Here is a 24,724-nt window from a genome sequence, read left to right on the forward strand (position 1 = left end):
GTGCCTTTTGGGGCATAGCACTGTCATTAGGGCCTGTTTACATAAGATGATGTTTCTGTCCTTGGAACTGACTAGAATTTAGTAATTCAAATTAGATAATCAAATTTTAATACCAGAAAAATGTATCGACTCTTAATTCTGTTTCTGTAACTGCTTCTGTTTTGTTTTGAATCTCCAGGGAAAGGAAGATGAGTTAGAAAAGTTGTCACTCTTAGTAAGCGATGTTGACCTGCCCCTTATGCACAGTCGTGTTAGTCCTCTCATAGTGGTCTGTGCTACTTTGCAAGTGCTTTGTATGCATATCCATTATAAGGGAGTTTCTGCTCTTTAAAAATACATCTTAAACACCTGAAATATAATAGCACATAGAAAAGTTTAAATTTGTAATGGTATTTCCTAAATTGTACCAGCAAAGTTGATGAGTGTATTATACGTTCAAATATGTATTTAATATACAAGCAAAATACAATTTGTAGCTATGAGGTTTTGGTTTGCAAGTGCAATTTAGGAAGTTATTTCCTGCCTGTCCTTTTAAAATTACATTTTACTTCAAGATAACATGTAATTTTTCAGCTTTGAACATGTCACACTGTCTTCATGCATAAGTAGTCGTTTCGTTAATGGGTGTCTCCACTGCGTCATCCAGTGACTCATGTGCCCGATCCCTCTTCCTCTCATTGTGCCTTCATTTGTGCCTGCATTGTCATTTGCTTTATGTCATCAGCAGCTTTGACTTTGATAATAACCTTGACTTTGCTTCTGGATAGCTTTTTCACGAGGAACTGGCTTTGCAGTGGGTCGTTTGCAGTGGCAGCGTGCGGGAGTCAGCTTTGCAGCAAGCCTGGTTCTTTTTTGAGTTGATGGTGAGCAAACTGAATGCATTTTTTAGTACTTTCTAACACAGTAAGCAATTGCATATCAGTTCATTTTTCTTTTATCTTAGAAATTCCATTCCCGTGTGCCCCAAAGCAAAATTACACATATTTGTTTCAAAATATACAATATGGGCACCAACACAATACAGGTGAAATTATGAAGTGTGAGAGTCATTTAAACTCTGGTTTTGATTTTATTTTGTCTTGTTTTTCTTGCGTACTTATTAAGGAAATTTGTGACATTCTTTGCTAGTCTGTGGAAGTTAATAACAGCAATGATGTAGATTTTGTAACAATTATTTCAGAGCTTTGGAAATATTTACTGTTATAGTTGAACAGAGCATAGGGAAATACTAGTTACAGCCAATTAGAAAAACAATTGAGAAAAGGTAAACCTGGGAATATATAAGTGCCCAAAAGCTCACTTTCTCTTAGAATATAAACATATTTATAACTCACATGCTTTTATTGTAAGATAAGAATTATAGTTTTGTTTTTAACAAAAGTCTTACATTTTAAATATGAGTTCAGAGATTATATTTGAAGAGTTGGCTGTAGCTGGGCATAGTGGCTCACACCTTTCATTCCAGGGCCTTTTAGAAATAAGCCTGGATGCTGGGCATAGTAGTGCAGGTGCAGTGGCAGGCAGATCTCTGAGTTTGAAGTCAGTCTGCTCAGCATAGAGAATTCCTGGCTAGCTGGAGCTACATGATGAGACCCTGGAGAGAGAGGGGAGAGAAAGGAGAGAAAGACTTAGAATACAGATGAGTGCTGGAGTTCTTGCCTATCGCATGAAAGCTCTGTGTTCATTTACCATTTCATCAAAAAGATTTGCCTGTACTGTATGCTATCGACACGTTAGCTCCCTTTAAATTGAACTGTTTAAATTCTTTATTACAATTGCTAGTGTTATAGTAAAAATTCAGAAGCATTCTTTAAATAGCAGTCACCCAAATGTATTAACTAGTATTTTATGTAATAGATATTGATGACAGTACAGTGAATGCATCAGGGTGTCTTTTTTTGTTTGTTTTAGTTTTTCTGGTTTTTCGAGACAGGGTTTCTCTGTATTGTTTTGGAGGTTACCTGGAACTCACTCTGTAGACCAGGCTGGCCTCGACCTCAAAGGGATCCGCCTGCCTCTGCCTCCAGAGTGCTGGCATTAAAGGTGTGAGCCACTAATGCCCAGCTGCAGCAGGGTTTCTAATGATTGAAAACTTATAGTTTAGGGACAATGGAATGAAGAAATGAGTGAGTGAGTCTTAAGATTTTTTAATTAATATTTTTATACTGTCAATTTTTTATTAACATACACTGATTTTTTTTCCTTTTAGATAATTCATCAAATTAAATTGGAAAGTTTTACTGTGTTTGACATTTCATTGGCATATGGAAAATATTTAAGGAACATTTTCAAAATATTGGGAAATGAAAATATATTTCAGTCAGCTGTTAAATTACATGATATATTTAGAAAGTAGCCAGAATGTTTATAACCATTATAATTTGCTTAAAATTAAGAAATTAAGTCAGGGGCTGGAGAGATGGCTCAGTGGTTAAGAGCACTGATTGCTCTTCCAGAGGACCTGGGTTCAATTCCCAGCACCCACATGGTGGCTCACAGCTGTCTGTAACTCCAGATCCAGTAGATATGGCATCCTCACACAGACATATATGCAGGCAAAACATCAATGCACATAAAATAAAAATAAATAAATTATTTAAAAAAAAAAGAAATTAAGTCAGGTGATAGAGCGCAAGTATAATCTAGGCACTGAGAGGCTGAGACAGAAGGATTGAGAACCCAAAGATTCTTTGGGTTATATTGCAAGATGATGCCATAAAATAACACAAAACCACAGTACAGTAACAACATGTGTTCTTTTGCAGGTAAAGAGCATGGTGCACCACTTGTACTTTAATGATAAGCTCGATGCTCCCAGGAAAACCCGCTTTCCAGAACGTTTTATGGATGACATTGCTGCTCTAGTTAGCACAATCGCTGGTGATGTCGTGTCACGATTTCAGAAGGTGAGGATGACTTTCCATTGATGCGTCTTACAAGCTGAGAGTAAACTGTCATGCTTTTCATCATCATTATTATTATTATTATTATTATTATTATTATTATTATTGTTATTATTACTATTATTGCTTATGTTCTGTTTCCTAGGACACAGAAATGGTTGAAAGACTCAATACAAGCCTTGCTTTCTTTCTCAATGATTTGTTGTCTGTTATGGATAGAGGATTTGTCTTCACTCTTATAAAATCCTGCTACAAACAGGTAATACATAACTAGTAATCAAGTAACTGAAATACTGCGGTAGCTGTTTTCAGGACTGGAGCATCAAGAACACGTTCATATACTGGCATTAAAATGCAAATTGCACAGAGTTATGTGTTGTTAATACTGTGGTGAAAGTCCACCAAATGTGTTTTATGAGGACTATAGTGAGTGGATCCCAGAACAGCTAATTTACCCGACCCAGTTTTTCTTCCTTACCATTAACAGTCAGATAATTAGTGATGCAATGCAGCCTTTCAGGGCTATACAAATACAGCATTTATGTTGACTGCACTGTTAACTGAACTTTTCCTATCCTGGGTATTATTTGTTTATTTGAGGTAGCTCCAAATTCACTATGTAGTTGAGAGTGACCTTGAACTCTTGGTCTGATTCTTATATCCTAGGGTTATGAGTGAGAGCCACTGTGCCTGCTTCTGAGTGTCTTAAAAGTAAACAGTTTGTTGTTATTACTATTATTTAATCCTACACATTAGAGTTTGGACTCCTGGTCAGATGTTTATTGAAGTTCAAAATGTCATATATCACCATGTCATTAGTAAACTAAAAACACTCTAGACCTTCCTTGTCCACAGGCAGCAAGTTATGTTTTTCAAATATTGTAAGCTGACTATTAATGTCACCTTTTGGAAAATACTGATTCTTATCTCTGAATTGGCTGCTATAAACAGTGCAGTGACTCCAGAGTTATTTTTAACGACTCCAGGGTTATTTATTTTTTTATTTAACTTTTTACGCATGTCACTTTCAGTTCCCTCTCCCTCCCCTTCCCCCTAACCATCAATCCTCCCAACCCCTCACTCCCACTCCATCCCCCCTCCGCTCCCCAGGGAGGGCAAGGCCCTCCATGAGAGAATTTCAGATTCTGTCACATCATCCCGGGAAAGGCCCAGGTTCTTCCCCATGTGTCCAGGCTGAGAGAGCATCCCTCCACACGGTATGGGTTCCCAGAGTCCTTCTGTATGCCAGGAATAAATACTGCTCCACTCTCCAAGGTCTCACAGATTGCCAAGGCCTCCTCTCTGTCACCCAGGTTCGGTGGGAGGGTGTCTGGATCAGTCCCATGCTGGCCTCTCAGTCATCAGTCTGGGGTCCCTGTGTTGCCTCCAGGGTTATTTTTAATGACTGGGTTTCGTCCCAGAAGTATTTAGAAGTTTGAATGCTTGTGGAGTTTAAGAATAAAACATATGAGACCCTTCAAAGCTGGCCTATGGATTAGTTTTGCAGAGCCATTGATCGATAATTCTATGGTGCTAGAGAGACAGCTCAATGGTTAAGAGCACTGGTTGCTCTTCCTGAGGACCTGGATTTAATTCTCAACACCCAGATAGCAACTCACATCAGTCTGTAACTCCAGTTCTAAAATATCTAACAATCTCTTCTGATTTCTGTGGATACCAGGCATGCACGTGATACACAGACATAAACACAGATGAAATAAATAAAATGTCCAAACACTTCTCTTTGGCAATATAATCTTTAAAATTTTGAAGACCTGTTCAATTGGATTTTTTTTTCTTTTATAGTCATAGAAATTACCTGTGTATGGGCACTGACAGAGAGATATCTGCAAAACACTATTCTTTTCCCCTAAAATTTAAATTTTAATTATTCAAAATATATTCTGAACCAGGTATTGTAGCTCATGCCTTTAACCCCAGCATTTAAGAGGCAGAGATAGACCGATTTCTGGGAGTTTGAGGCCATCCTGGTCTACAGGTTCCAGGACAGCCAAAGCTACCTAATGAGACCCTGTCTCAAAAAACAAACAAACAAAAACACCAATGACAACAAAAAAACTTATTCTGGCTTAATGACCTCCTGCACTGTCAAATGTTGGGGTTGACTCAGAAGATACTATTCCTATTAAATCAGCTTACAGTATGTCTCCTCAAATAGCCTATGATGTAGTTGGGGAAGATAGAAAACTATAAATGCATTAAACAGAAATGTTAAAAAGAAGGCTGTCTTTGAAGTATGCTTTTCTCTCATAAAGTACAGTTTTGAGAAGTAGAATATTAATGCAATATTGGCAATAATATAATGTGACTTTAGGTTAGTCGAGTGGATTTATACTGTAGATCTTCTAGTTCCATGTTTGTAGTGTTTGCCATATTTGGGGGAAAGGCTGCTATCATATAAACTGTTGTCAAAAGGCTGTTGGATATTACTGTAGGAAAAAAAGATATTTATCAATTGGTGTTCTTTTTTTTATGTAATCCTTCCAAGGTGTCATCAAAGCTCTATTCACTGCCAAATCCAAGTGTCCTGGTGTCCTTGAGGTTAGACTTTCTGCGAATCATCTGTAGCCATGAGCACTATGTTACATTAAACTTACCCTGCAGCTTGCTTACCCCACCTGCATCTCCATCACCTTCTGTTTCTTCTGCAACATCTCAGGTATGTAAAATGTAAAGAGATTCTTACACTTATAAAAAAGGATTCAAAACAATGGGTGGAAAAATAATGATGTGTTATTTGATGATTAGTTAGGTAATTGGCTCACTTCTGACTTGTCTTAGTTAGGGTTTCTATTGCTGTGAAGAGACACCATGACCATGGAAACTCTTACAAAGAAAAACATTTAATTGGGCTGACTTACAGTTTCAGAAGTTTAGTCCGTTATCATCATGGTGGGAAGCACAGGCAGACATGGTGCTGGAGAAGGAGCACAGAGTTCTATTCCAGATTGGCAGGGAGCCAGAAGAGAATACCACACTGGGCCTGGCTTGAGCACCTCAGAAATCAAACCCCACCTCCTAGTGACACACTTCCTCCAACAAGGCCACACCTCCTAATAGTCACTCTCTATGAGCCTATGGGAGCCATTTTTATTCAAACCACCACACAAGTGCTTTATAAGTGTTAGCTCATCTGATATCAAGAACAGTTCTAGGGGGCTTATTTTGTTGTTATCCATATTGGAAAGCTTTAAACCAGAAACACAGAAAGTAAGAAATGGCCAGGCCAAGCTTTGAACCAAAGCTTTATTCCAGAGCCCAGGTTTTTAAGCATGATGTACATCTTAATAGATGTATTCATGTGTGAGCTCACCTAAGTAAACACACTTATTTTGATGATTTCCCAAATTGAATCTCTTGAAGTAGATATAGAAACTGTTTGGGGTAAATACCTGTGAAATGGTTATTTAAATTTATATCCTATTTATATGTTCTATTGATAAATATCTTGAAGTGGGGATAGAAGCCAGACTGAAGTGTCGGCCTGACTTACTAACAGAAACTCAGTGGACATTTAAAGTTGAAGTGGATACTACCTGACTTTCACAACTAACAGTTTCCTTGAAGATGAAAAAGATTAAGATTTTATAGTCATAGTGTCAAGGAAGCCAAGATTTTCTCCCTCCCTAACAAAATATACCTGCTATGTTCTTCCATGAGTTGGACAAGCTGCTTCCCTAAGGACTTTCTTTGTGATGTCAGATTCATCTTATATACTCACAAATCCTCGTCCTAAGGTCTGTAATCCTCACATAGAATTCCCTAGGCTAGGTCAGTCTTCTGTTTGGTAACAAAAGTGAAGAAATATCACCATAGTCTCCATACCCTAAGTAAGAGCAGTCGCTTTTCTGTGAACACTCCTGAGTAACTTTTGTCTGGCATAATAACATCCCATTTCATTTGTTGCAATGCCCCGACTGTAGGATGTTTGTTGCACTGCTATCAACAGTTGAGTTCTACCTTACCCCCCAACAGAGTTCTGGATTTTCCACAAATGTGCAGGACCAGAAGATTGCAAATATGTTTGAATTGTCCTTGCCCTTTCGCCAGCAGCATTACCTGGCAGGTCTCGTGTTGACAGAACTTGCACTCATTTTAGACCCTGATGCTGAAGGGTGAGTAGACCTGTTTCATCTTGTAGAACATCATTTTGATTTTGGACAGTTGGACAAGCTTGCTAAGATTTAAATTAATACCTCTTTCTTTTTTTTGCTTCTTTATCTCTAAGGTCCATATACTTGTTATTTCTGTATTTATTATTTTCAAGAATGTTGTTTATATTTTATTTAACCACCTGAATTTTAGATTTATCTACATTGATAGTATATTATGGTTGATCAGTAGCATTTTTAATAGTACAAGAAACAGTTATGTAGATTAGTATATGGACTATTTATTAAAATAACAGTAGCCAGTTATCAGTTAAGCAAAAAAAGCCTAGTTTTTCTTAATTCCTTGTGAGAAAAATTTATAATTTGCTTCATACTATGTAAGATTTTATCTTAAAACTTCCCCTATCCCTTTTAAAATTTCTTCTATTGATTAGGTTGTTAGACCTGACATCTCTGCTAGCCTCTAAGGATAGCTTCATTCATGTGCTCATTTATACACACCACCACACACACATACGTAACTTAAGTTCATCCTGACGCTGTGTCACACAAGAGGTCAGGGACAAAAACATACAACCTAAGTAGGTTTTCAGTGGATGTTTAATCTGCTTTAGAGATGAAAGAAAAAGTAGGTTCTCAAAGTACTTACTACAGCAGGGATGTAGTTGATACTGAATAAATTTTAAAAGGCCAAACCATCTGCCAATGAAAGATTTATATTTTTAAAATAATAAGAACCTGCATGTGGAATATATTTTAAAGAATCAGTTTTCATCAGAACTATGGGGTTGTTCTTTAGGCTACATGATGAGTAGGGGTTTGTGTAGACTCTGTACGGAGAGGAAAGTAAGTGGCTGAGACTCCATGCTTGCTAGTACTGTTTGCAAGCATTTTTATGTCTTACATTTGATAGAAAATTACTGTGTCGTTTGAAGGTGTCCGTTTCTGTGGAGAGAAGATCTCTACCGTTTCCTAAACATTCCAGCTTTCTTAATAAGTGGTGTACCTCAGGACTGTGAGTTATGTCTCCAGTGCTTTTACTTGGACAGGATGGCTTCAGTTGGAAAAAAGTGAAAATTCTTCTTCAAACTGGCTTTGTTAAAGGAAATAAATTTATTCATATTTGGAAGAAAGAAGGTTCTTTGTGTAATTCAGTCTTCAGCTCATTAATTTCATCATGTTTCCCCTGCAGGAATAGTCAGCTCTACTCTGACTGCAGAATGGTTCCCACCGAGTCAGGATTAAATACTGTCTTTGTTCATGGCTGGCAGGAAAGAGGTTAATGACTCCCTTTCCCATGCAAGTGTAAATCTTTCCCGTGGGCTGGTGAGGTTCAGATGGTTATCCTTATGGATGCAGTCCCCAAAGTTGTGCGGGTTGCTAGATGGATTAGGTCAGTTCAACTCATGTGTGACCTTACGCCAGATGTGGATTGTTCACCACAGTGTACAAGATGATCATATTGTACTCAACTCTAAATCAATTGTGTCACTAAGCAGTGTTCATTATTGTCAGGCTTTCTCTATTGAGGAAAGCTATGAGCTGATTAAAGGTTGTGTCTTTACAGATTCAAACAAACATGCTGACTGGCCATTTGAAGTGATAGGGTGACAGCTAGAATCTGATGCTGAAACTGGAGGCAGTCAACTTCTGAGCCATAGGGAAACCTAGTTTGGTTGAATTAGGATGGTTGACAGGGAAATAAATGCACGCTGTTTGGATTTCAGGAATGTCTTATAAAAAATAAGCAATTCCTGCAGTGATATTCCTTTCCACAATAATGAACTCTATTAAAATATAATAATATGAGACTTACGAAGGAATTCACTACTGATTCTTTTCCTTGAATGTATTGATCTTTGACTCTTGGAAAGATTTCTATTGAGTCCCATGAGTAGTGATCATGTTTACTCTCACCTTTCTTTGTGTATTCAGACATTGCAGCCTATGTGCTACGTATTAGAAGAGCACATCAGCTTATAGCCTTAGTTTTATTTTAGTTTGTTTCCTTATTTTCCTTTAATTTCCTGGGCCTACTCCATTAGCAAAGTCTGCAGCTCCCCAAAATATATCCCAACTTTAGCCAATTCTTTTCAGCCCTGCTTCTACCGGAGCTAATTATGTTTCCTTATAACATTTCTAAAATCATTTTCAATACAGTAGCCTAGATAGTCTTTTTTAAAGGGGGTTAGATTATGCCATGACCTTGCTTAAAATTATCCTCTCTCGGTAGAGGCAGGAGGATCTCTGTGAGTTTGAGACCAGCCTGGTCTACAAGAGCTAGTTCCAGGACAGCCTCCAAAACCACAGAGAAACCCTGTCTCGAAAAACCAAAAAAAAAAAAAAAAAATCCTCTCTTTCTCTCTAAGTTAAATACCCCTTATAATAAAACTTTTATTAGCTTTTAGTAATCATCCTTAAAACCTGTCTTGCTGTTTTCTGTTTCTTAAATGTGGCAAGTTTGCATATACATTTGGGTCTTGACACTTGATTTTTCTCTGCCCAAAGCAATTCTTGGGTCTTCACATGGCCATTTCCTGCTTGTAATTTCTCAGGCCTTCTCACAAAACAGGACATTCCTGTTGAGGTTCTCATTGTCCATTAAGTTATAGCCCTTGCCACAGTCATTCTTAGCCATGCAGTCCTGTTTCTCTTCTGCAAAGTGCTTCCTTGAGGTTACCGTGCATCCCCTCCATTACAGCGTGAGCTGTGTTTCCTGCTCAGTGCTGCATTCCTAGAGCTTTAGAGTTTGTTTAACGCTCTCTTAGTAACTGGAGACTCAGCTCGTCTAACACAAACCATTCTAACCTTATAACTTGAATGCGACAAGTTCATTTCTGTCTTTGGGCCTTAGCAATTGAACAATGCTTGAATGACCCTAAGATGGTCATATACCCTCGTTACATTCTTACAGGCATATACAGAGATACTGTGAAGATCCTTAATGCTTGCCAAGTACTCAGAATCTTTCCTTGATTAATGGTAATATGTTCTATAATTGGTAAAAGATGTGCTTGTTATGAACTTTCCTTATAGAGGGAAAATTAGCCATGAATTGGTCTAATAGCGCACAGATTGTCTAGTCTTTTAAAGAGCTGTTGTTCTAGCTTTCTATTAATGTGATGAAATGCCATGATCAAAAGCAGCTTGGAGACTTGTATGTCCAGAGCACAATCCATCATGAAGAATGTCAGGGCAGGAACTCAAAGAAGGAATTGGGAGGCAGGAGCTAGTGCATCTTAATTCAGACAGCAAGAATGGGGTAGGAGCTGGATCTGTAGCTCAGAGGGAGCATGCTTATGTGGCATGCATGTAACTCTGGCTTCAGTCATCAGCACTGAGTATTGGATAATTATACACTTAATAACTTGAATGTGATTGAGAAATAAAATACATGAAAAGGCTTCATGAGAAAGGAGTTTAAACAGGTTGGAATCTGGATGTGATAGCTGCTTGAGAGGGTAGGAGTGCCTGCCCAGGCATGAGAATCATTATGGAATTGTAAATTGCAGAGCCTGGGAACCCCTAAACATGCTCATGCTAATTAAATGCAGCAGGACACACAAAGGAAGATGTGAAAGCAGAAGAGCTTGTTGGGAAGAAAGTACTTCTGTGACATATATATCAAAGTTGTGAAAAAATGAGTAAGATTAAAGAGTCAGCATTGGGCTTGGCTTCTTAGGGAGTATGTGAAGAATGCAAACCAATAGGAAAAGTATCACACAGAGAACTGGGAATGAGGACTGAAAATGTGTGTGGACCAATGTGGTTTTAACAGTATCTTAATGTATACTTTATGAGTAAGCCTATAATGAAATTTAAGATGTGCTTTCAAAATAGGAAAGGTTTGCTTGACACAAGGGAAGAGTTTGGTCAGGATGGTCACTGAAAGTGTTGAAGAGAGATGGGGTTCACTGACAACATGGGGAGAGCACTTTCTAGGAGAAATGCAACTTTCTCTGAAACAAAAAAGAAAGAGAAAGACTTTTATAGGTACAGGGCAGACATACTTTGGGGCTGGAGAGGTGGCTCATCAGTTAAGACCTTTTCTTGCTCTTGAATAGGGTTTGAAATTGGTTCCTATCCCCTATGCCCAATGGCTCACAACCACCTACAACTCCAGCTCCAGAGGATGCTCTTATGCCCCCTGCTGGTCTTCATGCCCACCCTCCACACATCACATTTACATGTATACATAAATTGAAAAAAAGAAGGCCACGAAAAAGAAATCTGTTTTAGATGAGATGAGCATATTTAAAAGACCTGGCCAGAGCAAATCCAAAATGTCTTTTCTTTGCTAAGACAAGCACTTGCAGTTGAGTTCTCCTGTGAGGACAGGAGCTGGAGTGGATGCGCTTTAATCAGAAGGACCTAAATCAGATGCATGACCAAAGAAGATCAGTTAAAAAATAGAGATGGCAAAAGAAACCCCAGCCTGTTAGTTATATAATCTGCCAGATTGGGCTGGGGGAATAACTCAGCAGTTAAAGGCTAGGCTCACAACCAAAAACAATCTGCCAGACTGAGGATTTTTCTTTCAAGAAAAAAAAAGTAATAGAGGTAGGAGAGATGGGTCGCTCATTCAGGAAAGGAGTTGCCATTGACGCATGAGGGTTTACAGCATCCACAGAAAAAGGTGGAGACCGGAGAATTCCTGCAGCTCACTGGCCCGCTGATCTTGGAGAACAATTAAGGAAGACATCTTATGTCCACCTCTGGCCTCCATCCATCTGCATCTCATACCCACAATGCTCTTGGCTCACACCCACACATGTGGCTTACACGTGCACACAGTCATGCATATACGTGTGCCAAGTACACACGTGAAATAAAAACAGAGGAAGTAAAATGTTTTTGACAAGTGTGAAAAGATCTGACTTGTTGAAGTAAAAGTTAAAGCCACCTGAAATGACTTCAGAGTGGTTATTACAGAGCCTGTGAGATGGCTCAGCAAGTAGAGTGGCATGCAAGCTGACGACCTGAGTTCAATCCCCAGCACCCGTGAAAAGTGAAAGGAGAAAACTGACACCATAAGTTGTCCCCTGACCTCCACACATGCACCATGGCATATGTGTGACCCCCATTTCAATACACATAATAATGTACTACTTAAATTTTTGTTGAAATTGGAACTATGTATGCTCCTATGTTCCTTATCAGTCTGAAGTATGCCAGAGAGTTTGCTTTTACTCTTCCGTGAACTGATAAAGTGCTTCCTTTTCCTACAGTATTTACTTTATGATATTTTCAAATTTATGTATTTTACTTGCTTTAAACTATAAAAATAGTTTAAAAATAGGAAGAGAAAGTAAACAAGATTGAGTGCCATTGCTTACTATTTGTTTTGAAGATATTACTAATCGCTGTGACCTCATGGCTTCTTCATTTTTCCTCTTTAAATAGACTGTTTGGATTGCATAAGAAAGTCATCAATATGGTACACAACTTACTTTCCAGTCACGACTCTGACCCACGGTACTCTGATCCTCAGATAAAGGCTCGGGTGGCTATGTTGTACCTTCCTCTGATTGGTATTATCATGGAAACTGTACCTCAACTGTATGATTTTACAGGTACAGTATAATTAATGTAGTTTTCAAAGGCTATCTAAAAGTTGTAGAAAATATCTCTTTTTTTGTTTGTTTTTTGAGACAGGGTTTCTCTGTATTGTTTTAGAGGCTGTCCTGGAACTCGCTCTGTAGACCAAGCTAACCTTGAACTCACAGAGATCCGCCTGCCTCTGCCTCCTCTGAGGGCTGGGACTAAAGGCATGCGCCACCAACGCCCAGCAAAAATTGTCTTTTAAGGTTAAACAGGTATGAAGGAACTATACCCTGGAGTTAGGCTCAGCTACTAATAGCGCTAAGTGTTCTGCAGAGGACTCTAGTTTGATCCCCAGTGCTCACCTGGTGGCTCACAACCAGTTACTCCTGTTCTTGGGGATCTGCTTTGGGTACCAGGTACATGCGAGGTGCACATACACACATACAGGCAGAACACCCATAGATACAAAAAATAAAATGATTTTCAAATTATTTTTAAAATCACCCCTAAAAAGAAACTGTAAATAACCATGTTTAACTTTGTTGTTAAAAAACTTTTGAGTATTTTAGAAGATTCATTGTGAGAGTCCCATAAGATCTTAGAATGAATTTTAAATTACGAGTTTATAGCAATTCTTACCTGACTTTTAGAAAAAACACCTTTTTTGTATGCATGTGTATTGTCATCTTAAGAGAGAATAGTACTATTCTCATCAACAGCTTTATTCATAGAGATAAGTAATTTAAATTAATATTCACCTGCATATCAAGAATTTATTCCAAGGTAGTAGCTGAAACTGTGCTTCTCTTGAAAAACTAGAACCTGCAAAGTTTCATTTACTTTGACTATTTAGACAGTACTTACGTGCCCAGTTTAGATTGTAACAGTATTTAAACTAGCAATTAGCCTTATAAAGTACTTCCGTTTAATGAAGTAAAAACATTTCCTGGGTACCTGATATTATCGGGAAATAACTCCTTGTCTGTAAGAAATTTGGCAGTGTAACCTCCCAGGTTTGGATCACTGAAGTGTTTCCAGTCTGAAAGCAGGAATGTTTGCTGTTACATCTTGCTTTGTAACTAATCGGTTTAGGTTTCCACTAGAAAGTACCAACATAGAAACAAATTAGTATTTAAATACTTAAAAAAAGAAATGAATCTTGATAAAAATTGGTAGTGTCTTGAAAACATGAAAAATCCAAGGTTGCTATCATTTTAAAAAGACTCAGACAAGCTATATATTCTAGAAATGCCACCAAAAAAAAAGTCAGATATCTGATGAATGATAAAATATAGATAATAGTCTTTTTTTTAAAAAAAACTATTTTCTACCACAGTATGTTTAAATCCATTATGAAGAGTTAAAGTTCATTTTAAAAGTAGACACAGAGTATACTGAAACAAATACAAAATGCAGCACTAAAACAGCGTGAGTTAGTTCTGGCAAACACTGTAGTACTATAATAACCGTATGGCTGTCTCTGGTAAGCTGAGGTGTCAAGACTAAAGTACTGTGACACTAAGTGGTTCGGATTTCTGAAAGTAGAACCAGCGTGAAGGCACCTGCTGCTCGCTGTCACTGGTATCATGTTGTCAGTAAGTCATTGCAGAGTGTGCTGTAGTGGTTGAGTTTGGGAACAGTAAAAGTTACATACGCAGTTTTGACTCTGGGTGTCCTGACTCATGAGGAGGTCATGTTTAATGACTATTAGCTCATCGAAAGTTTTCTTCCCTTTTTCCCTTTCAGAAACACACAATCAACGAGGAAGACCGATTTGTATAGCCCCCGATGATTATGATAGTGAGAGTGGGAGCATGATAAGCCAGACAGTTGCCATGGCAATTGCTGGAACGTCAGTCCCTCAGCTGACGAGGCCAGGCAGTTTCCTCCTCACTTCAACGGTAAATTGAACCTCTTCGTTTTGTTTTCTGAAATACGAAATATATACAAAGAGGTGTCCATTGCTGAGGTTATTGTATTAACTAATGCAAATGTATTCTGAGCTCTATGAAAACACTAACAGAATATTATCTACCCTGTACCAAGTTGTTTGAAATCCTATTAACCTTGAGGTTTACAGGATGCAGCCCTGTATTTTGTTGTTTAGATCTCTGTAAAGAGCTGCATTTGATGCAGCTCTTTGCCTTCATTTTTAAAACCCATTATTGACTCTAAGAAATACTCTCGGATTAACAGTTAATCTTTATATTTCATGCCTTTTAAGTTTAGCAGAGTAATCTGTAAAGGTTTGTGTCTTTCTCAGGAGGCCATGAGAGCAGGAAAGAGACAGGCTCCCATGCGTCAGTCCACATTCTGAAAGCTTTAAATGACTTCCTTCAGAAAACACAGCAGTGTGTGCAGACACTGCTATGCTTGGCAGCTTTTTTAATAGCTTTGTATGTTTCAGTACACTTGCTTAAGTATATAGATCAATGGTTTTAGTTACTTACAGACTGCACAGCTTTCTCCACAAGATGCTCTGATAACATTTCCAACTTCCCAAAAGGAACCCATGACTGTCATCCCCTTAGTTCTATCAACCCCAGCAAGACTGTGACTAATGTACTTCCCATTTGTAGATACTTAAAGGTCCTGGCCATTTCATGTAAATGAAATTGTATGCTGCACAACTTTTGTGTTTCCTTCTTGTCACCACTCACTGTTTGTGTTTTTGAGATTGCTCTATTCATGCTGCAGCATGTATCAGTGGTTCTTTTCTTTATATAATAATTTTTATTCAACTTTTTACACATGTTACTCCCAGCTTCCTCTCCCTCCCCCACCCCCCTAAACCCCCAACCCCCCACTCCATTCCCCCTCTGCTCCCCAGGGAGGGTAAGGCCTTCCATGGGGGATTTGCAGTCTGTGATATTATCCCAGACAGGACCTGGGCCCTCCCCCACGTGTCCTGGCTGAGACAGCATCCCTCTATGTAGAATGGGATCCCAAAGTCCATGTGTATGCCAGGGATAAATACTGATCTACTATCCAAGGTCCCATAGATTGCCGAGGCTTCCACTCTGACACCCAGGTTCTGGGGGGGGTCTGGATCAGTCACATGCTGGCCTCTCAGTCATCATTCTGTGGTCCATGCATTCCCCCTTGTTTAGGTCAGCTGCCTCTGTGGGTTTCACCAGCCGGGTCTTGATTCCTTTGCTCGTCACTCCTCTTTGCAACTGGGTTCCAGGAGTTCAGTTCGGTTTTGAGCTGTGGGTGTCTGTCTGCTTCCATCAGCCACTGGATGAAGGTTCTAGGATGGCATATTAGACATCAATTTCATTATCAGGGGAGGGCATTTAAGGTAGCCTTAATGCCAGTTGATGTCATTCTTGTAGATGACTGAAAATCTCATTAGTGCCAGATCTCTCCTCAGACCTATAATGTCTCCCTCTATTATGGTATCTCTCTTCCGGCTCTCCTCTATTCTTCTCCTGACTCAGCCTTCCTGCCCCCCATGTCCTCCTCTCCCGTCCTCTTCTCCCCCTCTCTTTCTCCCACCTCCCTCTCCCCTCCCCTAAGCAGATGCTCTCAATCTGCTTAGGAGATCTTGTCCCATTTCCCTTCTCCAGGTTACCATGCATATCTCTCTTAGGGTCCTCCCTGTTTCCCAGACTTGCTGGTGGTGGGGTTGTAGGCTGGCACTCCCCTGGTCCATGTCTAAAATCCATATATGAGTGAGTACATGTTTGTCTTTTTTGTGACTGGGTTACCTCACTCAGGATGATTTCTTTCTTTTTTTGGGGGGGGGGGCAGGGTTTCTCTGTATTGTTTTGGAGCCTGTCCTGGAACTCCCTCAGTAGACCAGGCTGGTCTCGAACTCACAGAGACCCGCCTGCCTCTGCCTCCCAAGTGCTGGAATTAAAGGTGTGTGCCACCAACACCCGGCTCAGGATGGTCTCTTCTAGTGTCATCCATTTGCCTGCAAATTTCAAGATTCCATTTTTTCCCACTGAATAGTACACCATTGTGTAAATGTACCACATTTTCTCTATCCACTCTTCAGTTGAGGGGCATCTAGGTTGCTTCCAGGTTCTGGCTATTACAAATAATGCTGCTATGAACATAGTAGAACAGATGTCCTTACTGTATGAATGTACATCTTTTGGGTATATGCCTAAGAGTGGAATTGCTGGATCTTGTGGTAGACTGATTTCCGTTTTCCTGAGGAATCTCCATACCGATCTCCAATGTGGCTATACAAGTTGGCACTCCCATCAGCAGTGGAGGAGTGTTCCCCTTCCTCCACATTGTCATTAGTGTTTTTGATTTTAGCCATTCTGTCAGGAGTGAGTGCTGGAGAGATGGCTCAGAGGTTCTTTGCTTTTTTAAGTTACCAAATTACTGCAGCATTCTGTTGATATACCCAAATCTTGTTTATCTATCTGTGTTTTAGTTGATTAAACTAAATAGATAGTTCCATATTTCAGCTGTTTGGAATAAATGCTGTTGTGTGCAAGTCTTTCTGTCTTTCAAGTCCCTTGGATAGAAACCTTGGAGTGAATTTGCTGGGCATCTCTCATTTGATAAAGCTAAGCCCTTCTTAAATGGTGTGAGCACCAGTCAGTGTTCATTGCCACAATTTCTTGGGTGTGTTCTTTGGAGGATAGATTATCTTTTCTGTTCTTGATGATAGTGTTTAAAATGCAACCTTTTTTTGCTTGTTTGTTTGTTTTGGTTTGGTTTGGTTTGGTTTTTCAAGACAGGGTTTCTCTGTAGCTTTGGAGCCTGTCCTTGAACTCACAGAGATCAACCTGTCTCTGCCTCCCGATTGCTGGGATTAAAAGCAAGTGCTGCCACCTCCTGGCGGTTTTGTTTTGTTTTGTCTTTTAGTTTGTAGAAAATTCTTAAAATTGCTGAGGTGCTTAATCTTCTATCATAACAGTCTGCCTAATTGCCTTTCAAAGGGTGAGCAGGTCTACCTGTCCTTTGCCAAGCATGAATTCTTATTCCTAAAATTAAGGAGCAGTGTAGGCTAACATATTTGTAGCTAAATCATTATAGTACTCAAAACCCCAAAACATTTTCTATGTGGCATTAAGAAGCTGAATTTTTTTCAGTTATATGAATTGGATTGTTGCAGCTAGATGTATCAAAGTACAAAAAAAATGTAATTTTGATAAACTCCAGGTGATTTATTTTTCTTGTATAGTATGCTTTTGGTGAGAATCCTATGTAGAAAAATATATAAAGTGCATGTACAAATCTAATTATAAGACAAACTCCATGGTGCATATCTGTAGTCCATTACTTTTGTACATACAATCAGGTCATGTTTGATGGGATAGTTTGTCCTTTCCATTTGTTTGCCATAGTTGGTCATGCTGACTAGGATCTCCAGTGTGGTGTAATGCTTGGGATCTTTAGGAAAGATTTTGGCATTTATTGTTAGACGGATGGTTAATGTTCTGTGCTAAAGAGCATGGGTCCCAGCACCTACAGGAGGTGGCTTACAACCACCTGTAGCTCAGTTTCAGGGAATTTAGTGCCTTTTTCTGGCCTCTAATAGCACCTACACTCACACACGGTCACAGTCTCACACACACACACACACACACACACACACACACGGAGACAGAGACAGAGAGAGACAGAGACAGAGAGAGGCAGAGAGAGAGTCTTTATAGGGCTAGAGAGATGGCTCAACGGTTAAGAGCACTGACTGTTCTTCCAGAGGACCCAGGTTCAACTCCCACCAGCCACATGGCAGCTCACAGCTATTGGTAACTCCAGTTCCAGAGTCTCTGACACCCTCACACAGACATACATGCAGGAAAAACTCCAATGCATATAAAGTAAAAGTAAACTATTAAAAAATTATTTTTAAAACTTTATCTTTTATCAAAAGTCTCAAATTGGTTAGTTTTCTAATCTTTTATGCTATTTCTTTTGCTTGTGTTTTCTTTAGGACTTATGTATTTAGGCTCTTCAATAATTCTACCTATATCCTCTCTGAATGTTCATTTGGGTTTTGAGATCAAAGCTAGGCTAAGCAGTTGACTTGAGCCAGAGAGTGTGTTCTTATTTGCTGTTCTTCTCAAGAGCTTATTGAGATTACATCCCTTCCTCCCTGTAGTCTTAAGGAGGCTGTCTTCCTTCTTTCTATGCCTGCCCTGTGGAAGGAACTGGTGTTGGGGAATTTTTTTTAATTTTTCACATTATTTCTATTTATTCTCATGGCTATAAGGCTGTTTCTTACACTCTTTTTTATAAATTGTATTCTATTAATAATTTATTCAAATTTCATGGCATATAAAGTTGTTCTAAATGTTTAGTGCAATCTTTCTCATGTCTACCCTGTGTGTAGTCAATGTAAACATTGTTTCTATGACTAGTATTTTGTGGGTTTTTTTTCCTACTGTTTCACCAGCAGTTTTCAATGGTTAGACATGTTCATTCATGCCTGTAATCTCAGCACCAGGAAGGCTGAGGCAGAAGGATTGCAAGTTTGAGGTTAACTACATAGTGAGACCTTGTCCCAAAGATATCAAAGGTAAAAAGGCATTGGAGGTGTGTGGTTGGTTGTTGTGAAGGAGCAACTTGTGGTGCTGTTGCACATTCTTCTGATGAATGTTTGTCTCTTGCTGTCTCAGTTCTTGGATGTGTACCCATTATCCTTTTCCTTCTTGTTTGTTTATTGAATATTCTTTTTCTAACTCCGCATAAATGTTTAACTCGGTAATCTTCGTCATTTCTTCCTTGATATGTATTTTTACACCTGTCGGTTTTTCTTTATATTTTTCTTTAGTTAACCACTACTGTTGGTACATAGCATTTTCCTTATTTGCCTCAAAATGTCTGTAAAGTTCATGGTAATCTTTAGTGTTCTGGCTATTTCTAGCTGTGAAGATCTCTGGCTATTCTCTTCTTTCTGCTCATGACCTGGCCTCATGATCAGGGAATGTGCATCTGGATTTCAGTCAAGATGTTACATTTCCCACAACTACTGTAAGGTCTTGTGTATGGTGTTCAGATCTGAAGACTGTTCTTTTAGTTACATTGTCCTGTGCTTGCTTTTGTTTAAATATTCTGACCTTCACTGGGTTTTGTCTGTTTACCCTGCTTCCCTCCCCTCCCCCCCCGCAGTTGAGGCAGAGACCTTCCTCCTTGTTTCTCCACCACACTTTTGTTTCTTTGCTGTTCTGGCAATGAAGTATTTAGCAATTTAAAATTAAAATTGTTGATATATTTTTGGTGGCTGGTACCTTTTGTTAGCATGAACTATAATGGTCTACTAGATTTTTTTTCCTAATGGTTTTAAATTTTGCCTTTCCCATTTAAATTCTTTCCTTTTCTGAAATTGGTTTTTTTTATAGAATAATACAAGACAGAAATCTACTCTTTTCCCCTTTAGAGTAATCATTTGTCCCAATACCATTTATTGGATAGTTTATTGTCTCATCCCCGAACCAAACTGCATGCTATTATATATCATATTTTCAGAATTCATAGGACACTTTTCATGCTTTCTATTCTATTAGACTGTTTGTCTCACACATACACCAAAATCACACTGTCCTAATCACCTTGACTTTCTAAACATGTGCCGCTGTCTAGAAGAATATTTGTCTTCCCTGTCCCCACTTCCCACGTGGTCCTTGATGATGACCGAATGCTTCAGCAGCAACATGGGTAAGAGCTTGTTCTCTGAGCCACATTTACTGAATGTGGACCCAGTCCCACTATGACACAGAATCCTTGGGAGAGATCTGTTTTCTTGCTACAAAAAGGGATGGATAGTGATGTTTATCTCTTTGAGTCTTGGAAAGAGATAAATGACTTAGTGTGCATACAGTGTTCAGTGCATTGCCTGAGTATTTGTGTTAGTAGGTGCCGTCGTTTTCAGCCAGAATAGAAGATTGTAGAGACAGTCAAGTGTGTTCAACTTTCCCAAGTCTTTTCTCACTAATCTCCTTGATTATTTTGTAGTAAATTTTCAAGTAACTACTTACGTAAGGAGCATAGGATTTGGGGTTTGGTTATCGAGAACTAAAATCTCACCTTTTTGAGAATACTGATAGTTAATATCATCTCGTAAGATTGATGTGAAAGTTCAGTAAACTTCTTAACACAGTGTTTAGCATATTTCAAATTTTGCTTTTTATCAGCATCATTATTGCGCGCTCTCTCTCTCTCTCTCTGTATTCTCTCTCTCTCTCTCTCTGTATTTTTGTTTTTCAAGATAGGGTTTCTCTGTGTGACTTTGGAGCCTATCCTGGCACTTGATCTGTAGACCAAGCTGGCCTTGAACTCACATAGATCTGCCTGCCTCTGCCTCCCAAGTGCTGGGATTAAAGGCGTGTGCCACCACTACCTGGCTGTTGTTCTCTATTCTTAATTGTGAAATTGAGATGAGACAACTTACTTTGTAACATTTTGGGAATTCTAAAACAGTGTGTGTGAAGGGATTCGTACAGTGTCTGAGACAGATAAGATCCCTAGTCAGTGATACTATAAATAAGTTCATATACTTCATTTTTAATTTATAGTTCATTGCTATGTCCTGATATAGATCACACTTTGAAAATATCTTTCAACCTTATATGCTGTAAATAAAAATAGCATTTTTACTACATGTATATTAATTACTGTTGCTATGATGAAATATATGACCAAAGGCAATTTAATGAAGAGAGAGTTTATTTTAACTTAAAGCTCCAGAGGGACAGTCTGTGACAGCAAGCAGAAGCTTAACAGCAGAAACAGGAAGCTGAGAGCTCATGTCAGCCATGAGCACAAAGCAGAGAAAGCAAACTGGAGATGGCTGGAGGCTTTTGCTCTCAAAGGCTGCCCCCAGTGAGTCTTTCCTCCAGCAGGGCCACACCTCCTATACTTCCTCAAACAGCTCCGCCAGTGGGAACCAAATGTTTACATGCCTGAGACTGGGGGTATTCTCATTCAAACCACCAGAGTGTCAGTGACTATAAGAAACAGTGGTCCTCTAACCCTCATAAACGTCAACTTGTTACTAGTTTTTGTCCATACTACAACTTACTCTGAGTCAATTGCTTTGCTCATTTGTTTTCATCATCTCTAATGCCCTATGATATGTTATTTGGGTTTTAATAGTAGAAAGTTCGTTTTCTCTTTATGCTTTCTCTTAACATGTACATACTGTTCTCTACTGGCAGTTCTGCCACAATAAAGCCAATGTCTGCTGCCATTCATTAAACTTGGATTTTAGAGTTCTATATGACTGACTTTCCGGGTTCTATATGACTGCTTTCTCATGTGTTATCTAAATCAAATGATTCCTTTAGAATAGTTTATTTTTAAGAAAATTCAGCTTTATATCATTTATTTGTTCATATGATTTTTAGACAGTCTTGCCTGAAACTTGTTAGGTAGCTTAAACTGCCTCAAACTTGCAGCCCTTCTACCTGAGTCTCCCAAACACTGGAGTTACAGGTGTGTATCAACAACAAAAACAACAAATGACCACCAGCCAGTGGGTCTCATGCTGCTCTTCCTCATTTTCAGAGTGGCAGACAACATACCACTTTCTCAGCAGAATCGAGCCGGAGCCTTCTGATCTGTCTGCTTTGGGTTCTCAAGAATGCAGATGAAACAGTTCTGCAGAAGTGGTTTACAGACCTCTCGGTCCTACAGCTAAACCGGCTGTTAGATCTGCTTTATCTGTGTGTATCTTGCTTTGAGTACAAAGTAAGTAGCCATTACACCATTGAAACTTATAAAGAAGTAAAATGATGTGGAAAGGAAGAAGAAAATGTCTCAGTGCCTCTTCTGATGTTTAAATTTTAGGGGAAAAAGGTGTTTGAAAGAATGAATAGTTTGACCTTTAAGAAATCAAAAGACATGAGGGCCAAGCTTGAAGAAGCCATTCTGGGGAGTATCGGTGCCAGGCAGGAAATGGTGCGGCGGAGCCGTGGGCAGCTTGGTAGGTGCATCTGGCCTATAAACTATAATAGCTAATTAGAATTTTTGTTTTGCTTTGTTTTTCAAGATAGGGTTTCTCTATATAGTCCTGGCTGATCTAGAACTAACTCTGTAGACCAGGCTGGCCTCAAACTCAGAGGTTTACCTGCCTCTGCCTCCTGAGTGCTGGGATTAAAAAGTTATACTACCACTAACAGCACAATTAGAATTTTCTGATATGCCATTAGCATAAATCATTTATTTAAGTAGATTTTATACACTGTATGTGTTTAGAATTTAATGATGAGTAGGACAAACTCAACCTGGGAAGGAAATAATAGAGTTCAAGCCACAAAGTCCTAGCATGGAAGTAGGCAAGACATCCTATTGGAGGGTCTTTTCTTCAAGACAGCCAGCTCCCAAATAATCAATAGGAAGATTTATTACTATTTACAAATGCTTGACCAGTAGTTTAGGCTTGTTACTAATTAGCTCTTACTACAACTTAAATTAACCCATATTTCTTATCTACTCTTTGCCACATGGCAGTACCTTTATTCACCATGGCATTTTCATCTCCTGCTTTCTCTGCATCTTGCTGATAACACCACCCTCCATATCCCCTTGCTCTTGTTTTGTTTGAAAGTCCCGCCTAACCTCTATCTGCCTAGCTACTGTTGGGGCATCCATCATTGGCCTACAGGCCTAGTATATCTGGCAGACATTTCTTTTTTTTTTTTTTTTTTTTTTTTTTTGGTTTTTAATGGTTTGGAGGCTGTCGGTCCAGCCCGGCCTCGAACTCACAGAGATCCACCTGCCTCTGCCTCCTGAGTACTGGGATTAAAGGCGTGCGCCACCACCGCCTGGCTGCAGACATTTCTTTTTTATTTTAAATATTTTATTCATTTTACAGTTCATCCTCCTGCCTCCTACACCCTCCCCCCCACGTGTACTCCTCAGAAAGTGTAAGACCTTCATGGGAGTCAACAAAGCCTGGCACATCAAGTTGAGGCAGGATCAAGTCCCTTCCCCCTGCATTAAGGCTGAATAAGGCATCCTGCCATAGGGAATGGGCTCCAGAAAGCCAGCTCATGCACCAGAGATAGATCCTAGTCCCATTGTCAGTGGTCCACAAATAGACCAAGCCACACAAGTGTCACCCATATGCAAAGGGCCCAATTTGGTCCGATATAGCCTCCCCAGCTGTCAGTCCAGAGTCCATGAGCTTTCATGAGCTTGGGTCAGCTACCTCTGTGGGTTTCCCCATCAAGATCTTGATGCCCCTTTCTCACATAATCCCTTCTCCCTTTCTTCGACAGCATTTCCCAAGCTCAGCCCAGTGTTTGGCTGCAGATTCAGTGACTGCTTCCATCAGCCACTGAATGACAGTTTTATGATAACGATTTGGGTAGTCACCAATCTGATTGCAGGACAAGGCCAGTTCTCTCCACTATTGCTAACAGTCTTAGCTGGGGTCATCTTTGTGAATTCCTGGGAATTACCCTAGCACCAGATTTCAACCTAACCCCCAAAATGATTCCTTCTATCAAGATATCTTTCTTTGTTCTTTGTCTCTGTCCCTCCCCCAACTCTACTATCCCATTCCCTCATGTTCTTGTCCCCCATCTCCTCCCTATGCTGCCCCTACCACCTCCAGTTTACCCAGGAGATCTCATCTATTTCCCCCTCCTAGGCCTACCCAATGTATCTGACAAACATTTCTGACAAGCAGGGAATTTTGAAGACTATCTTAGCTTGTCTTGGCAAAGTTTGGCAATCACTTTCTTTTGCATCCTGCTGGTCCAGTTCGAACAACATGCTGTCAGCAACTGAAGCAAGGGCAGTTTCTTGCCCAAATGGCTAGCTTTTGTCATAAAGAAAGCAAACTCCATATGGAGGTTCTTCAATGCCCATCATCTTCTTTTGAAGCAAATTGGTGCTGCCAGGAACAAACGTTTCTCACCATCACAAAAAGATTATTAGACATCTTTTTCTGCTGGACAGTGGTGACGCACTCCTTTAATCACAGCACTCGGGAGGCAGAAGCAGGTGGATTTCTGTGAGTTCAAGGTCAGCCTGGTCTACAAGAGCTAGTTCCAGGACAACCTCCAATGCCACAGAGAAACTCTGTCTCGAAAACTCAAAAAAATATTTTTTTCCTTAGAAGAATTTAAGCTTATTATAGTTTTTTAATCTTTTCATGAGTATATTGTATTTATATGCATGTTTGTTTGTGTGTGTGTGTGTGTGTGTGTGTGTGTGTGTGTGTGT

General features: G+C 39.4%; 1 protein-coding gene across 10 annotated transcripts in view; it reads left to right on the plus strand.

The window, feature by feature from the left end:
* The window catches only part of Dock7 (dedicator of cytokinesis 7), a 168,062-nt gene that overhangs the window by 107,783 nt on the left and 35,555 nt on the right, over positions 1–24,724 (plus strand). For 5 of the 10 annotated variants that reach the window (XM_040757119.1, XM_040757120.1, XM_040757123.1 and 2 more), the window contains 9 exons: positions 768–863; positions 2,766–2,906; positions 3,049–3,162; positions 5,413–5,583; positions 6,900–7,039; positions 12,440–12,609; positions 14,327–14,481; positions 22,058–22,240; positions 22,340–22,475. In XM_040757119.1, the coding sequence (XP_040613053.1) occupies positions 768–863; positions 2,766–2,906; positions 3,049–3,162; positions 5,413–5,583; positions 6,900–7,039; positions 12,440–12,609; positions 14,327–14,481; positions 22,058–22,240; positions 22,340–22,475 (1,306 nt within the window). Of the gene's footprint in view, positions 1–178; positions 215–767; positions 864–2,765; positions 2,907–3,048; positions 3,163–5,412; positions 5,584–6,847; positions 7,040–12,439; positions 12,610–14,326; positions 14,482–22,057; positions 22,241–22,339; positions 22,476–24,724 lie in introns of those variants that run through there. The other 5 variants (XM_040757117.1, XM_040757118.1, XM_040757121.1 and 2 more) reach the window with 2 other exon arrangements.

Source organism: Mesocricetus auratus, unplaced genomic scaffold (genome assembly GCF_017639785.1).
Source record: "Mesocricetus auratus isolate SY011 unplaced genomic scaffold, BCM_Maur_2.0 Super-Scaffold_100014, whole genome shotgun sequence".
Taxonomy (NCBI): domain Eukaryota; kingdom Metazoa; phylum Chordata; class Mammalia; order Rodentia; family Cricetidae; genus Mesocricetus; species Mesocricetus auratus.